Here is a 17,579-nt window from a genome sequence, read left to right as displayed (position 1 = left end):
CCCTATAGTGGGGTAGATAATACCACCAAAATAATTATAAGGCTAATAATAAACATTATTAGCTTATATTCCTAAATTAAGAGTAACATTATGACGAGCAACACTGGATCAAGGAAAGCGCAGGAGGGATTCCAGAGATGCACAACAGTAGTGAGAATTTTGGCATCTCCATTTCCTTTAAAAAACACAGAAATGTAAGACTATGTTCTCATTTTAATCCCAGGTCTTGGAATGTGAGGTTACATCGCAGCAGCTGACTAGTATTTGCCTCATGCTCTACCAGGGGCGGGATATTGCTAGCTAGCAGCAGATAGTTTCTGCGACTGTGTGACATTTGGATTCTGCGGACTTTTTAGATGTATATAGATGCAGGGGGCCCCGAGAGGTGGTGGGTGAGGGTGGTGTTGGTTGTTGTTGGTCATGGTTTGTTAAGTAGTTGCTCACAAAGAAGAAACAAGAAGAAATTAGAGATCCTGACGATGAAGCTCAAACTTGTCCCAAGGAACTTGATGCCCCTAATCAGCAGGGAGTAATCAGCTGATGATGTCACCTCATTTCTGACCCCTGACTTTATCCAGGGATCTTTTTCGTTTCCTCTCTATCCCTTTCTTTTATCTCTTATCTAGTGTTAGGGGGTTGAAAAGATGGAATAACAGGGGTGGAAAAGGGTAGAAGAAGGAGAATCTATAAAGTAGCAAGTGCCGGGTACACCCAGACATGGCATCTTTTGTTGAAAGGAATCACTGTTCCTCTCCTCCTCTGACGAGCCATTAAGTGCCGGGATCCATCCCTCCTGGACATTTCTTATTCTGTGATGTAGCCGAAGTTGGTATGGAAGACGTGTGTTCTGGAGCATCCTAGACACTGTGGACTTCTTCCTAGTATAGACTTACTTTGGGCACCAAGCATTAGACAGGCTTTCCCCACTCGCAGTGGCTGAGCTTGTTATCTCTAATCCCTAGTGTATCTGGCCAGAGATAGTCATCAAACATGGAACCCACTTCATCGGGAACACTGAAAAGACCTCCAGGGAAGATTTTTCTCTTTTAAACTCTGTCCCAACAGTCATCGCAAGAAGAGATAAGGGGAGTGGAACCTTTTAAAGAACCGAATCCCCTAAACTATTGTGGTGGTTTGCCTGGTTGTGTGTTCTGAGACAGTCCCGAGCTGCCCAGGCAGGCCTGGTCCCACTAGGCATTAGAGTCTGGCTTGAACTCCTAGTCCTCCTCCGTCTACCTCTGGAACGCTAGGATTCTGGGTATGGAGCCGTGTGTCCAGTAGCTCAAGTAGCTTAATGAATGCAAATCCATTAATTTTGACTAAAATCAGGCAGGCTTCTGGGTCCCTGAGTTAGAACCCTGGACCATACCACATGCTTTATGATGCTAATGATACTCCATTATTTGGAAGGAATTTGTGACATTTAGTGTCTAGCATGAGAGACATAGAGCCTCTTCTTTAGGTCAAAGACAAAATTATAAAAAAGATGAAACAAATGGGGCTATAGCTTAGCTTTTACTGTTAAAAAATGTGCTTTCAAACAACTTATATTGGGTGCTTATTGGGCCATGTAACTAACTCAGGAAAACTACAACACCTTAGTCTTTGGCTCAAAAGTAAATGGCTGTAATTTTGGTCTGTTTTAAGGATAGAAAGGGCAAATCTGCTTTGTGGTTTTTATGGTTTCTTTCTACATTGGCTGATCACTTTGAGTCTAGCAGAGGCCAGCTTAAGGATTAGTTCAGTAGTATTAAAACATTAAGAATGAGACTTCTCTCCCCAACCCCTATTTCTGGGGTCAAATGCTCCATCATTCCATTAATCCTTTGTTTAAATTTCAGTTATTTAAAAGTTACTTTTTAAGGGTAGTTTTTCATCTGGAATGGAAGCTAGAAGCATCATGCGAAGTGCAGGGTCACGTCTCCTCCCTCCTTATAACCAAAGGATCAGCTTGGCTAACTTGAGTTCTGCTCTGACAGGAAGTGGGGAGAGGGCGAAACACTTCATGTCTCAAGACAAGGAAGCAGCAGCTGAGGATCTTTGATCTCGTTAGATATACTCTGACATGATTACAGTCTTCTGCTTTTTACAAGTCATATGGAAAAACATATTGATGAGCTCTGTCTGAGAGGAAAGCTAGAAGAGAAAGTCGGTCCCTCTATTAATTACCGTATCAGGGTAGTGGGGAGCAGAGCCTGAGCCTGAGGTAGGAGGTGATTAGCATGCAGACAGCACTGCAGCCTCTGTCAATTCAGGAAGGGCATGGTTTGAAGATAAGTTGAAGGGTAAGTTAGAGAAAAGCAATGTCTTTAAGTCCAGGCATAAAAGTGGGATCAGATCAAAGCGTGAGTGCCAATAAGCTGTGGATTTGTTGGGAGAAAAGCCCCTGTCACTCCTGGAGTGTTGGATGCACCACTTGGTATTGGAAAAGACCTTGGAGGTCACGCAGGCCAGCCTCAGTTTTTTATATACTTCTTTCAGTTGACACAAAGCAAAGATGGGGATTTATTAAAAAGCTGTGAAGTCAAATGGCTAGGAGGAAGCTAGGCCCCGCCTAGGGAGAAGGGTAGGTCTGGAAACCTCACCTGTAGTTGGGTACTTCCCTTTATTTCCCTTGCAGTGAAACAAGGCAGTTTTGTTTAATTTTGTTTAACACAACCAAGGCTGAAATTATGAAGCCTTTAGAAAGAAGTCACAAATACAACTCTGCAACATCAACTGTCACAAGTTGCCCAGTTTGAACTGCTTTTCTCATTACCAGGACCAGACACCTGACAAGAAGCAGCTGGAGGTGAGGGCTACTGACACGCTCGAGCTAGCAGTTTGAAGGGATATAGTCCATGACCGAGAAGACATGGGTGGCCATGGTAGGAGCTTGAGACTTCTGGCTCATGTCTAAGGGTAGCAGAAAGCAGAGATGTGAGAGGAAGCAAAGCTAGGCAAGGAACCACAAGCGATCCATACTGTACATCTAAGCCCCATCTCACAAAAGCTCTACAACTATACAGAACAGCTCCAAGCAGCTGGGAACCAAGTGAGTATGCAGGGGACATTTGACATCCAAACCAGACCTTGAAACCACACAAGCCAACCCTCATTATTAAATTACTGTGTTAGCATGCACTGGGGTGCATCATGGTACTTGTGAAGAAGTCATAGGATGACTTACTTTCTTGAGCCAAGTCTTCTACTTGATGAATGGAATTCAGCCCCCAGAATATACATTGTGCACACAGGGCACGCACCTTTCCCCCACTGACCTATTTTACTGATTGACTCCGAGGTCACGTTGTGTCATCCCTTGTCCCAGAATCCTCCCTATGTGGGAGAAACAATTAGAAGTGATAAAGATCTGTATTTCCAGGCCCTGAGGGTGTTTCAGAGGGTGCCTATCCTTAAAGTGGCAGTATTATCTGTTCTTATTTTTATCAGGACAAAAAAACCCTTAGCATATTAAGTGCTTATGTGTGAACCGCTTCTCTGATAAACGGCCCAGGTAGGGAGCCTGCAGGTGTGTGCCAGGGGAGCCTAGCCGGAGACGCTCAGAGATCAGGGGAAGTTGCTCATGATTTGTAAGATAGTTTATAACACAGATGAATGCCACAAGGTGCATCCATCATCACACAGTTTTAATTATTTTTATTCTTAGTCATATGTTGTTTACATTTGTTCTCAATTCTGAATTAATGAGGAATTTAATGAGGAAGAAAAAACATAATTCTGCCAATTTTCTTCTGGATATTTTCTCAAGATCCATAAATTTCATTCCTCTGGGAGGAAAAGAGCAATACTAAACATTAAGATATCACTAATAATTCAAGAGAGAATGTAAGGAAGAAAAATAAATCAGTGCTCCTTGTACATCCAGCTCCTAGCCGGCAGTCGGTAATGGAAATGCCTCCCGCTGGCACTGAGGTCCACTTCAGACAGTGACAGGACTCTGACATTATTCCCATCACTCTTACACCTGGACACAGCCACACGAGCTCCCGTCAGCCACCACCTCTTTCTGTTATTCACAGTTAACTCCTAAATCGGAGCTCAGCTCTTACTTCCTGTTGGAGGAGAAAATACCATCCACATTTCTCCCACTAGTGTTTCTTGCTACAGCATCTGGAGAAGGAGACCTGTTTGTCACTCTTCACATCTGTCTCCATGATGTGAACCTGAGTTGAGGTTGGAGGAACTTGCTGTTTCCAGAGACAGTGCAGCACCCAGGTATACCAGAAACCCCACGCATACCAGGTACCCACGCATACCAGATACCCCACGCATACCAGATACCACGCATACCACATACCCCAGGCATACCAGATATCCCACGCACACCAGATATCCCATGCATACCTGGTACCCCACGCATACCAGGTACCCCACGCATCTTTTGAAAGAATGAGAGAAGGCCAAAATGGGACATAACAGACTAGAAACAGCTGAGGACGCTTCAGGAGGAAACATGCATCCTAGTAGTAAAGAGTGAAAAGGCAGGGGCTGACTTGTAAAGGTGTGTCTAAACAGCAAACAAACAAACAACAAAAACAAAAAAGGCTCCAAATGACAGCAAGGAAAGCATGCTGGTGACTTCCCTTGTGAGAGGTGGCCTGAAAGGACACCCGTTGTCCTTGGCTGTTTTCACTGCTGTAGGTCAGATAACACAGAATCTACACAGCAATCCTGTTGTCTTTTGGTGGTGGCTGTCTTTTGACTGTGTCCTCTTGTGGTAGAAGGGCAAAGAGCTCTGATGTCTCTTTTTACAAGGAGAGTGCTGCCGTCAGGAGGTACGAGCTGTCTTTATAACATCACTTGTACTTTCTTCATCAAGCATCAAACACCACACACTGGGGATGAAGGTCGGGCCTGCAGCTTGTCCTTTGCTCCAGTTCACAGTGAGTGCTGGGGAAGCTGCTAACCACATACCCCTGCCATTTCTAGGGTTCTGACGTTCATTTAAGAGTGAGGTTGTCACAGGAGAGGGACAGCCCGAATACAGGAATTAATTTTTTGCAGAGTTTCTGGGTGACCAGTGAGGCCACTTTGGGAGGGAAAGGCTTCCACCTATCCAGGGACGGAATCTATGAAAGCCAACAGATGCTCATACCCAAGAACCATGCATTTTATCTCTGTAAAGTCCACTTCCCAGATCCCCAGGGGTGTGCTTCCTCGGGTACCAGTACTTTCTGGGCTCTTCCTTTCAGGGTCATGTGCACAAGTGGTACATCTAGGCACACTGCCTTTGACAACACTGGCTAAGGGAGGGATGTGACACCTGGACCAGTTACGGATGCCCCCATGTGGGTGGCCTGGCTGAGCATAGTGGCAGCTTGCCTTCTGATACCAGCAGGAGCAAAGGTCCCTTTCTAGAAAGAGCAACTTCATACTTGCCTCATGTTAGGTGTCTTCTTTTTCTGCCTATTTGTTTCTCCCTGAGTAGAGTTTGGGTATTTGGGCAGTTTGGGGTTGAGGCACTATGACCAAGATCTAGAGAGGCCTCACTGGTTCTAAGGCCACCTTCTGGGTAGCTAAGTCTGCTGCCCTGTTTATTTGGGCCTCCTGGGACTCCCCTTTTTGATGTCCTTTGCAGTAGACAGCAGGTGCCTATTTTAGCAGCTAAATGGCCATTAGCAGGGCAAAGATCTATTCTTTGTTTTTAATTTCCTTTCTGGCCAAGGTGAGGTGCTTCCTCTCTCTAAAAGAGAGCCCCACGGACATGGACCATGGCAGATGCATACCAACTGTCTGTGTACATGGTGTCAGCTTTGCTCTTCTCTCAGCAAAGCACCTAGGCTAACACCAAGAGCTCAAGCCTTTGTGTTGGCATTTGTTGGCTGAGGGTCCCAGGTGTCAACTGCAGCCCTGGCATACCTGTTTCATAATGAACAGAACTTCCTCCGTCAGCAAATAATACTTCTTTCTCTTTTTGCAGTAGGATATCTATTAGGTCAAATCTGACAGAGTGGACCACATCAGCCATGTTCAGGCAATCATGGAGGCATTTGGCTGGGTTAGTGTCTGGCAAGAGGCTAGCTTGGTGGATGGCTGTAGTTTTATAGGATACTGGGTTGGTCTAGAAGTCCTGATGAGTTATTTGCGTGTTAGACATCCATCATCCAGGGTACCACTCAAGAGGCCTCTGCAGAGTATGGGGCAGTTAGGAACAGTTCTCGTTCCAAAATCAGTTTGTCAGCTTCTTTTATTAGCATTGGTACAGTGGCAACTGCACACAAGCAAGACGGCCAACCAGCAGAAACAGGACTAAGTCTTTTGGATAGTTAAACCTCTGTCTTCTTCTAGGGTCACAGTGTCTGGAAAAGACCCCTTGTGTGAGACTCTGGGCTTCACTCCCATATAAAGAGAAGGTCTTAGAGACACCCAGGAGGGCTATGAGAAGGTCTTCAAGGCCTCCAAGGCTCTGTTTGGAGTCCGTCCAATTTACCAGCTGGGTGTTGCTGGTACTATTAACAATGCCTTAGTTGACAACTCAAGCCTAATATCCATAAGTGGCAATTTCCCAGCCACCTCCAAAAGTCCCATACCTGTTTCTTTCTCATAGACATGGAGAAATTCATCATATTGCTGAGAATGGTTCTGTGAGAGCTTTTGTTAATCTCCTAGGTATGTGACACAGGGTACAGAGTTGGGCCTTCTAGGCTGAGACTTGATATTCTAGGGCCTGAAGTTCTTCTAAGTGGGTGGCCTTCTTATACTCCTCTAAAAAGCTATGATGAGGTCATCACATATTGTAACAGAGTGCTTTATGAATATGTGAAGTCAGGAAGTCAGTACTCAAGGCTTTATCAAAGAGTGTGGGAGAATTTGTGAGCCCTTGTGGTAACCCAGTCTGGGTCAGTTGACCCTTAAATCCTCCTTTGGGCTATGTCTATTCATAGGCAAAATTGGAGTGGCTTATAGGTGTCAGTGGAGGGCATTTGCGGATTGATGAGGGAGAGCCCAGCCCATTTTGGGAGGAGCCATGCCTCGGCTGGTGGTCCTGGGTTCTGTAAGAAAGCAGGCTGAGCAAGCCATGAGGAGCAAGCCAGTAAGCATCACTCCTCCATGTCCTCTGGCTCAGCTACTGCCTTGTTTGAGTTCCTGTTCTGACTTCCTTCAATAATAAATAGCAATATGGAAGTTAAAGCCAAATAAACCCTTTCCTCTCCAACTTACTTTTTGATCATGGTGTTTTGTCACAGCAACAGAAACCCTAAGACACGAGGTTAGTCCACCAAAGGACTTCCTTGGACCCTGGAACTATGGAGTAGGCTTCTGATGGATTAGGTCTTTGCTCTTCTCTCGGCAGGTATGGTGCCTCTAACATGGTGTCGGTTATTCTAAGGTCTTAGAGCCTGTTACAAATGGAATACCAAAAGCCAGCATTCCAATGGAAAGAACATTAAAGCCTGAGTACAACAAAATAAACTTTTAATTTCTGAGATGAATGAACAGAGTAATTTTTGTGAGTGGTATCTTTTGTTTCCACAGCAGCCATAAATCATACCTTTGAGCTGGACCATTTTACTTTTAAATGTACATTTAGAAAATAACATGGCATTCCTTAGTATGCTTTACTTGTGCAGTGTTACAGCAGTCACTGCTACTCAGTGACTGAATCTATGGTCTTCACGGTCCACCTGTGTGCTGATGACCATGATGAGCACCATACAACCAGATGGGGGTGGGGCATACACCTTTTCTGAGATTTACTCTGCTTTCTTCATTTACTTATGGTCTATCCGTCATCTATTTCCATCTTTGAATTTTCTTTACTCCATTCTTCACGTAAGAATTACCGTCCAGGAGATGTTGTTTTTTCCAAGTTTTGCATCCAATTGCAAATGATTCAAGCCAAAGCTAAGAACTCTGCTGCTGCTTTGTAGAACAAGCTTCTCACCTAAGAATGTGCTGGGGCTGTGCCATTGATGGAGGGCATAAACGTTCCGTGTTAACAGCAAACCCTTTGCATTTCCACAGATCCGGACTATAGAACCACATACAAGACTGTACAGGTTTCAGATAGCTGGGATCTTCTTCATACTTGGAGAATGATGGCTTCGCAGTATTAGGTTAGATCCCAAGGTGCCATTGTTAGAACTCACCTTTCCTTCCAAAGTTCTTTGTTGCTGGTTTCATTACCCATGTTCTTTCCAAGGGCATGGAGGGAAGAATACTTTTAGTAATCTGTATTCTGTCAGCTATTCCTTCTTTCTAGGAGGGCACATGGAAAGTTCTGTTATTTATCCTGTCAGTATATTGATGAGAGAACTGAGGTTCAATAATGTTAAAATAAGACATTAAATATTGATTGTTTAAAAAATTTTCCCCTTTACTCTTGAGTATAGCAGATAGCCAATAGCATTTTCTCCAATAAACCTCCATTATAGGGAGGGCCTTGAGGTTTTTCAGGTTTAATAAACTAGAGGAGAGATGCTAGCTATATGTTTGAAATGTTAGCTTTGAGTGACCCTGGCTTGGCTTTCATTGGTTCATGGAAAAACAGGAAGTAGAACTGAGAACACGTAGTCAGTCAAGTGTCCCTCAGGAACCATTTCATGACCAGCAGCTGCACCACAGAGTTGGCCAACTTCTCTCCCTTTGTCAACACCTGCCTCCTTCCCATTCCTTCCAACACATTCCCCTCTGTAGGCCAAGGTGTTCTCTTCAGCTCTAGTCTGACCGAATATGGTAATTCCTAGGATTACGTCCAAAGCTCAGACAGTAATTCAGCATTGGGCAAACACGGATGGCTTCAGAGAGCCTTGTAAGGAGAGGAGAACAAAGTCGGAAGCTTGGCTGGGACCCGGAAGGTGGCAGAGGGACAGAAATCAGGCAGAATAAGAACCCTTTGACTTTTCTATTTTTCGGTGGTGGTGGTGGAGGTGTTTTTGTTTCTTTAAGCAACAGTTTCTCTGTGTAGTCTTGGCTGTCGTAGATCTCTTTCTACACTAGGCTGACCTTGAACTCACAGAGCTCCACCTGTCTCTGCATCGCAAGGACAGGGGTTAAAGGTGTGCGCCACCACTGCCTAGCACCGAATGGGAACTTTTATCACAGAGAATCCAACTCTTGAGAATCAGAGATTATCCTAAACCAGAACTGTGTGTGCCTGTGTGTGTGGTATGTGTGTGTGTGTGTGTGTGTGTGTGTGTGTGTGTGTATGTGTGTGTAGGAACCTACTGTTTTTTTTTTAAAGAGAGCCCATGACAATGAGATGTGAACCAACACAGGGCTGCCTAGCTATGGCCACACAAAAGACTCTGTCACCCGTAATGCCAGCAGCACCAAGATTGACCTAGAGGAAATTATTCAGTGACCTAAGTCATTGAAGCAGTGGTGCAGGATGACCAGAAAACTAGGTCCAAATAAACAAAACAGTCAGCATTGCCCCATTTTCTTTTGAAGAGTCAGTGTCGGAGTTCTCAGGCCATCCCTGGACTTACTCAGAAGAGAAGGGAGGACAGGGCATCACAGCATGTCCCCAGGAGAGAAAGGACAAGTCAGAGGAGTAGACAAGGACAGATGCGATGGCCAAAATAATTAATGATGGTGAAAACAAAGTAAATCATCGTTGGACAGACGACATGGCCCTTAGTAATTCAGGAAACATGGAAGGGTAAAGTGGTTCATATACTTATTAATAAACCAGGGGGGAGATGTTTCCAGCCTTCGAGTGTGTGCTAGGTCACTGCACTGACAGTATCATGTTTCTCACAGACGAGTGAGTCCACTTAGTGGCTTCCGGGTTGTAAGTATCTTGATCACCGAGGAGAAGAGGGATGCAGAATCTGGCCAGTAGAACCGAGTGAGAGTGACTGATGGCTTCCTGGTGACAGTCCCACCTTCCTTCCTTCCTTCCTGCATGCGTCATGATTCCGCAGCATTAATTTAAGCTCCCCAATCGCAGTGAATCGGGCCTTAAATTCCCTTATCATCCCTGTGGGAAACTTGATGGTTTATTTGTAGATGGGGATACTTGTTTTTATCGACCCCAAATATGGGAGTTGTAGATGCCACTATGGCTGAAGGCCACTCAGGACGCAAGAGCAGCAAGTTGTAATATCCTATGTGTCCCAGAAGAGACTTGAGAGTTTCTAAGGCCATTGATGCCTACCCTAGATCTCTGCGAGCATATGGACACACATAAATGAGTCCATGCACCCCAGTTACTGCCTTGTTTGCTGTTGTCATTATCAGACCCCAAAAGGTCTATTCAGGTTAGACTTATACTCAGTTTTTATACATGCAGCAGCTTAGAGGCCTGCCAGTAGCCCCTGTACTAATTACGAGATCCAACCGTACAGAACCCAGTTCCTCCTCAACCTTGGGCCACAACCCCCTTGCGGGGGGGTCACATATCCTGCTTACATTACAGTTCATAACAATAGCAAGTAGCAACAAAATAAATTTATGCTTGGGGGGGTCACTGCAACATGGTAGAGAGTTGTAGCATTAGGAAGGCTGAGAACCTCTGCTGTTGTTTTGGAAGAGTCCCTGGGTTTAGCTACCACCTCTATTTTTCCATGATGAACATCTTAGAGAAACACTCACTCGAGTATTTGAGAAGGCCCCTGAGAACCCTAGCGTGTACTGTGGGTAGGAAACTTCATGACATTTCAAGTCTCAAAATACCAGAGATGTTGAGGGAGAATAATGTCACTGACTAATTAAGCCCTGTTTTTAGGACGGGGCACCAGGGCAGTGGGACTCTCCCCCAAGTAAATCAAACATAACACGTAATGTTGGGGAAAGCTTTGGGGCTAATTAGTGCAAACTGTCTACCCAGAAACAAATCGGGTCAGGCCTAAAAGGAGCTAAGTGTCATAAATAGTTTTTCTTCTCTCTTTATTTGGTAAAGTAAGAGGATCTTAGGCTAACTGCCAAACTTTGAAACTTGTGACCCTTTTCTCCTGGATAACAAAGAAGATAGATGATAGAAATCTGTGATGGCTGCATCCTGCTCCACCTTGGAGGGGTCCACTAGGAATGCTTATTATCCAAGTCACAGACAGGCCTGAGCTGGACCAGAGAAGGCAGAGCAGCATCCTAGCAGAGTCAAGTTCCCAATATTGCACAAGGGAACCCCCCTTCATCCTGAGCTAGGCTATCATCTGGGTTCCCCATTTATCTTGAGCTGTGGTGGGAGGAAATCATCAAAAGAATGACAGTATGCTTCAATGCATATTTATTCTCGTGGAAATTAAAGTTTGCTCTCAATGCCCTGATCCCATGGCACTCCTCCTTTCGCTCATGTCTGTGAGCAGCTTTGCTTCAACAGACACACAGAGCAGCTCTCCTGAAAGCCTTAGTCAGCATATCTAGTACCTCCACAATGTAAAACCTTCCTGTTTACTTCCCTCTTTTCACATGTCCATCCTGCCAGGGAGCCTAACTGATCATGCAACTATTGTGCTTGTTAAAGGCATCATCAACATACACGTAAACATGGTGTCTTGGAATTGCTTGGTTTTAAAATTGGGAGAGTCCTTTGTTGTGGTTAATTTAGAAGTATGCCTAATAAATGTTTATTATTAGCCCTATAATTATTTTTATGGTGGTATTTTCTAACCCACTAGCAATCAATGAAGGCTCAGACACCTGATGAATTTTTGAATGAGCCTTTACCTGGGGCAAGGCAGATATTACATCCTAAGCTACCCTCCAATAACTCCCAGTCTCCATCTGTTCCATCTGCTTCTAATAATTTCTATACGAGCAACCTCCTATCCATAATCCCAAAATACTTGCTAATGTTCTGCATCTCTTTCCATGTGGAACTTCAGAGTCCCTTCTCTGGACCATGTGGCTCTATTCCTATCCCATGGGGATTCTCCTCCTCCTTCCTCCTCTGTCCCATCTCCTCTTTTTTCCCAAGATTCTCTCTGCCCAAAGCCCTCAGAACCTTCACTCCACCCCTCCCATCTGCCTTGCCCAGGTGTATTTATTCAGCCAATCAGGGAGGCAAGGTTCAGGGCAGTAACAAGACCTTGGGAAAGGGGGGTGGGGGGTGGGGCGACAATTAGCATCAGAACACATCAGACCAGTCTCCAACAGTTCTTAGATAGGGCTTAGTTCAGTCTTCTCACCTAGAAGCAAGAGCACTGACTCTCACAGGCTGTCTGCAGCTTTGCACTTCAGTCAGTGGCCAGGCTGGATTGTGAGAGCAGATATCTTTATAGCCACCTGCACTCCACTGTGCTCTGACTGTAACACAAAGCCAATTAGTGTGTCCTGTCACACAGGGACCAACTGTGTTACCATGAGTGTCCTCACACCCCCCCCCCATCAGATCGTACCAGCTTCTAGCACAGTCAGTACCGAAAATAAAGCAAATGCTGTGTTCAATTCTGACAAATAAAAGCATCCAAACAAACATAGCCCATTCTGAGAAACACTGTGGTTTTACTGATCTCTACTTGTGCCCAGTTGAGCTAATGAAGATATGTGGGAAGGATATAAAATGGGTAAAACTTTGGAAGACTCAAAAAGAAAAGCAAGCATCTAGTTCAATAAGAGCAATACCCATGCAAAGTCATCTAAATGACAGAATGTGCACAAAGAATACCTTGGAGACTTTGTGCTAAAGCATGCGCCAAGGAGGCACTTGCCCTGCCTTCCTGGTGCTCCCCGAGACCCTGGAGTACAGAACCCCCTCTGCCTAGGCCATGTTGAAAGGAAGGTTGTTCTCTATGTGACTCCTTCCCACTCACGGAACACATGTTTGACACTTCTGTGCCACAGCTACTTGCATCCCATAAAAAACTGCAGACAAGCCAGTGGGGTCCAGTGTCTGGAATACATGGCCCACATGCTCTCTGGTTCATGACCTCTGGTTTCTCCGAGCTGTAGATCCAAATACCGTTTCCCACTATGTGGAGGGAATTGTATCCGTGTGAGCCATTAACAGATTGCTTGCTTGCCATTGTCTTCTAAGTAATGTAGCATTCCAACCCTTTACATAGTGATTGCATTGGTTAGAATTAATCTAGAAGTGACATGAAGCATTTGGAGGAGTGTGTGCAGGTCCTATTCAAATGCTGGCCCATTATACAAGGGCTTGAGCACCTGAAGATTTGGCTTGGTGTGGGCGTCCTAGTTTCAGACTCCCACAGACTACAGTCTCCATTTGGAAAGCACACACCAGCAGATGTGGAGAGATGGATTCCTAAGCAAAAGCAGCTCAGGCTCGGAGACAAGAGAGCACAGAGGACACAGACGGGCCTCAGTGGCCTCTCCAGGAGAATCACATAACAGTTTAGAAAATAATCTTTAAAAATAAAATCAGCTCTCACCTCCCCCTGTGAGTTCATATAATTCCTGAAATGCTGATGTGTTCTAGGTTGATAATAGTCAGGGAGGGAGGGAGACAAGCAAGGGTCCTAATTCAGACCCAAGGATGGCAGCATGTTAAGGACAGTATTGGGGTTCTGAACATCAACAGGCCCTGGGCTCTGGCTGGGGCTGCCCCAGAGTGCTGGTGGGCATGTGAGCTTTAGTCAGGAAAAGTCCTGGCTGAGCTCCTGCCAATCCTGAGTCTAGAGGGAAGTGCCCCTGCACAGCTGCCAGATAACTTGGGGCAATCCACTTGCCTCTGCAGGAAGAGATGTCAGAAGAGAGACGACTGAGCGTTTTGAATGAATTAGGTCAGCTTGGCTGAGGACAGATGCAGAGATCCAGCCTGGACCATTTGCCTTTGGCACACCCCTGCAGTCAGCACTGTCTCTAATGAAATCATCCCCAGACACACAGCCTCCCCCAAACAAGCTGAGCTTTGCACAGCGCACATCCATGTTTGGGCTATACCTCTGCTGTGTGATCTTCCTAAAGCATCCCCTGCCGTGGCCTCAATGCCTTGTCCTCTTTCAGCACACTGACTGCCCAACCCCAGACTCCTGTTACTCTCATCACAGAGGCAATCCCTGAAGAACTTTATGGAGCAGTTGGACGTAAATCTTTAATCTTCTAGTCGGCATAAAGACAGAGACAATGGCCATAACTTCTGTATTTACGTCATCTATAACAGTGATGGGCACATTATAGGTGACCAGTAAAATGTGTCCAAGAGGCTGGAAGCAGGTTTTAGGAAGCAGCTTATCTCCTGATGCCTGCAAGGCCGTGTAGGAGAACATCTGGACGCTTTCATGGACCAGTTTACCTACACTGTATCTACTTTCCATGTCGAGCCAGGCTGGGCTGGAGACCAGTAGAAGAGGGCTTGCCTAGCAAGGTTCTGGGTTCAATCCCCAGCACTTCCAAAGGCACATCCATAATCTCAGGGGGTAAAAGTACGAGCAGGTAACCCTGACTGTTGCCCGGGTTTAATTCCCAAGACCCACATGGGAAGAAGAAACTGACACCTGCATTTGTCCTTCCGTCCTCCTCTTGTCCACAGGCACCTCTCACAATCCACATACCCACACATCCACACAACCACAAACCTGTACATCCACACACCCCAACCCCCCCACAACCACATACCCATACACCCACATACACATATACACACAAAAAGAATCACATACCCGCACAATCACATACACCCCCCACATATCCCTAGTACTCATGCCCACATGTCCACATATCTATGTGCCCACAAATTCACATATACACATATGCACACATCCATACCCACCCAATCACATACCCTCAAATTCACATATGCACACAGCCGCATATACATACCCGCACAAAACACAGGCTTAAAGTATGTGTGATAGATGCTAAGGAGCCTTAGAGGAAGTGGTGTGTGCGGGTAAGCAAGACTGCATTATCATTCAGTGCTCATCAGAGCTCTGAGCAACTTTCAGAAAACCTGTCTCCTGATATACACCTCTAATTTGGGTCTTACAGAAAGCCAAATAAATTATTTTCACCTGAAGGGAGCAGGATTATTTGACTTCGGATATTTGCCATATGGCTTCTCTCCCACCCAGCACAGCTTTGAAGTTTAAGATGGTAAGAGCAGGAGTGTGCCTATAAATTATTCAGAGATAATTCACAATGAGTGTGTATCCTTGACATACTGTCAGGTTTCTCAGTGCTCCCCCTGATAACGGATGCTGTGGTTTTGATCAAGCATGGCTTGTCTCTAACTGTACTTTCTTGTCCTTCTGTGTTTTGTTTTCTCTGTTTCTCTTCCTCCAGAGTCCAGTCTGGCGCCTATCTCAGTACCGGGTGGTTTACCTTCCTCCTGGCCATGGACGCCTGCCACAGCATCCACGTCTACGGGATGATCAATGACACCTACTGCACGTAAGATCACAGGAAATTATTTTTATGCAGTTCCAATTCTCATATCTTGTCAAAATATCACAATTCATTTTAATGCCATAAATCTTAGAAATAGATCATATGACAAGTACTTCCGGGTGTTCGTTGCCAACATGACATGTTCCTGTCAGTGTGTCATGTTCTCACTTTTGAAAGTGATAGAAAGAAAACAATATTTACTGCAGTCTGATGTCACATGCCAGAAGGAACGCTTCCCCCTTCATCAGTCGCATATCCAGAACTTGGGGCCTAGAAGTCTAGAGCAAGTTTAGTGGTGATTTAATTTGCAAAATCAAGGCTGCTGTGTCTCTCTGAGGGCTTGGTGGACAGCTGTCAACCAAAAGCTCTACTTGCTCACAAAAAAGAGAGTGTCCGGATACCTCACAGAAACATTTGGCTCAGCAAGAGTTCCTGAGAATATTATTTCACTACTGTGTGACTCATCTGCCAGGGTCTTGTTTTATACATGTGTGTTTATGCACAGTATATGGTGGCTGGCAGGTCACCTTCTAACCAGGGGGCCATACTTGTCAGTGGTGGACTATAGTTCCTCTACCAATATGATTCAGACAGCATTAATCATACTGTTAGCGCGCCATGTTGGGTCACAGCTGTCGTGAGTACACAGTTGCACTGTAACCACCAAGGCTAAGACAGCGCAGGTGAACCACAAACGCCACTGCAGAACTCAGTTTCCTTGCCTCTTCCTCACAAGCACTGGGCTTTGTAAGGTTGGTTCTGTCTTATGGCGTCTTCCGCTTTGACAGTGAGCCGCGTGTTTGAAGGTAATCGGTGTGCTATGTAAATTGTATTTGATCTATTAGGGCACTAAGAACTGGTCCTTCTCCCTAAAAGCTTTCATATGTAACAGCTTTTAACTGAGCTCATCGATGAGGTTTTGATGTAAATGCATTTACTGGGGCACGTAATGGATTCTTGTAAATGCCTGTCTCTTCCTGGGCTCAGTCTTCCTTCCCTTCCCCTTTTTCAGGACGGGAGGGTACAGGAAAGTCCCCTATCATTACTATGAAGACGGAAAGGATGAATGCCACGAGTATTTTCTGCACGAACGGGCCCCGTACGGGGGACACAGATTCATCACCGAGAAGAAAGTGTTTGCCAAGTGGGCTGAGAAGCACAGAATAATATTCACACACCCAAACTGGACAGCGTCCTGATGCTGTGCCGCCTGATCTGACACTACAGCTATGGTGACGGGGTGGGGTGGGGGGGCTGATGATGGGAACCGTGTGGGCAAAGGGCAAGCAAGCGTAGTGCGCATGCTCCATTCTCTGGTTGGGGGGCGGTGACTGCCAGTCATCTGAACGTGGCATTCCATGGCGGGAGGGTCGTGTTTATTACGTTCTGTCTGGTGGTTCAGCCCTACACGTTGCACTTTATAACTTACCTAGGATTGAAATGAAGGCAGTGACGTGGCAGCTGGGACTCAAGAAAACGTGAGGATTACCTTCCGAGGTGGCTGCTCGCAATTCTTTAACAGAGGCTTCCCGAAGCCACGGCTTTGGCCTTGTCAGGCAAGGCTACTGAGCACGCGGGCAGCTCCTCAGCTTGGAAAATGGTTGACTACCAAACACTGTCTCAAGTAATTCTATCAGGGTATAGAGTTCTCGCCAGAGTTACTCGTTAGCCTGAGAGAGGGGAGGTGTCTGTTTCTGAGACGCCATCTTCTTTCAGCTAAAGCCTCAGGCCGCCTACCTAACTGTAGCAATGGAGGCATTATGTAATTCCTGCATACCAGAATTACCGGACTATCTCAGAGACCTAACTCAAAATATATTGAGTAGAAAATAGTGACTGTTTTTTTAAACAAATATTCACTGTTCAAAACAGTATAACTAAACATATTATTATACTTGCCTCCATCAGTGTATAGTTATTTCTGGTTCGGTACTAAGTATGAAGATGTTGGGTCTACTTCAGTACTGTAATAACACATACTGTGAAAGCGTTTCTGAGACATAACCAAAGGCTTCCTCACTCTCCTTCAGCACCTCGTACCACAAAATTGCATGATGTTTAAAATCATGAGACAGGGAAAGCAAAACATATTTTTGCATCAATTTGTATCCTACCATATTCATAATATATATATTTTTAAATTCAAATTTCTATTTTATAAGCCCAAGGTGTGTCTCTCCATATACATTATCAATGCCAAGTGCCAAATGTGAGACATGGAAGGTTCTTTATAGCATTGAATCCAGCCCTCCCACGCTTTTGCCCTTCATGGGGCTCACTGTCCCTTAGCTCATCAGATGATCGGCTGTCTCAGTGAGATGGTGATGAGAGTCATTCCC

At 45.3% G+C, this 17,579-nt stretch overlaps 1 protein-coding gene across 5 annotated transcripts in view; it reads left to right on the top strand.

The window, feature by feature from the left end:
• The window catches only part of St6galnac3 (ST6 N-acetylgalactosaminide alpha-2,6-sialyltransferase 3), a 491,799-nt gene extending 475,336 nt beyond the window's left edge, over nucleotides 1-16,463 (top strand). For all 5 annotated transcript variants that reach the window (XM_051165947.1, XM_051165950.1, XM_051165949.1 and 2 more), the window contains 2 exons: nucleotides 15,136-15,243; nucleotides 16,253-16,463. In XM_051165947.1, coding sequence (XP_051021904.1) covers nucleotides 15,136-15,243; nucleotides 16,253-16,439 — 295 coding nt within the window. In that variant the 3' untranslated portion in view covers nucleotides 16,440-16,463. The remainder of the gene's footprint in view (nucleotides 1-15,135; nucleotides 15,244-16,252) is intronic.
• Nucleotides 16,464-17,579: the final 1,116 nt, after the last annotated feature.

The sequence above is a fragment of the Acomys russatus genome, chromosome 23, assembly GCF_903995435.1.
Source record: "Acomys russatus chromosome 23, mAcoRus1.1, whole genome shotgun sequence".
NCBI lineage: Eukaryota > Metazoa > Chordata > Mammalia > Rodentia > Muridae > Acomys > Acomys russatus.
The sequence above is the reverse complement of the archived record's forward strand: the minus strand, read 5'-3'. Positions and strand labels throughout refer to the sequence as shown.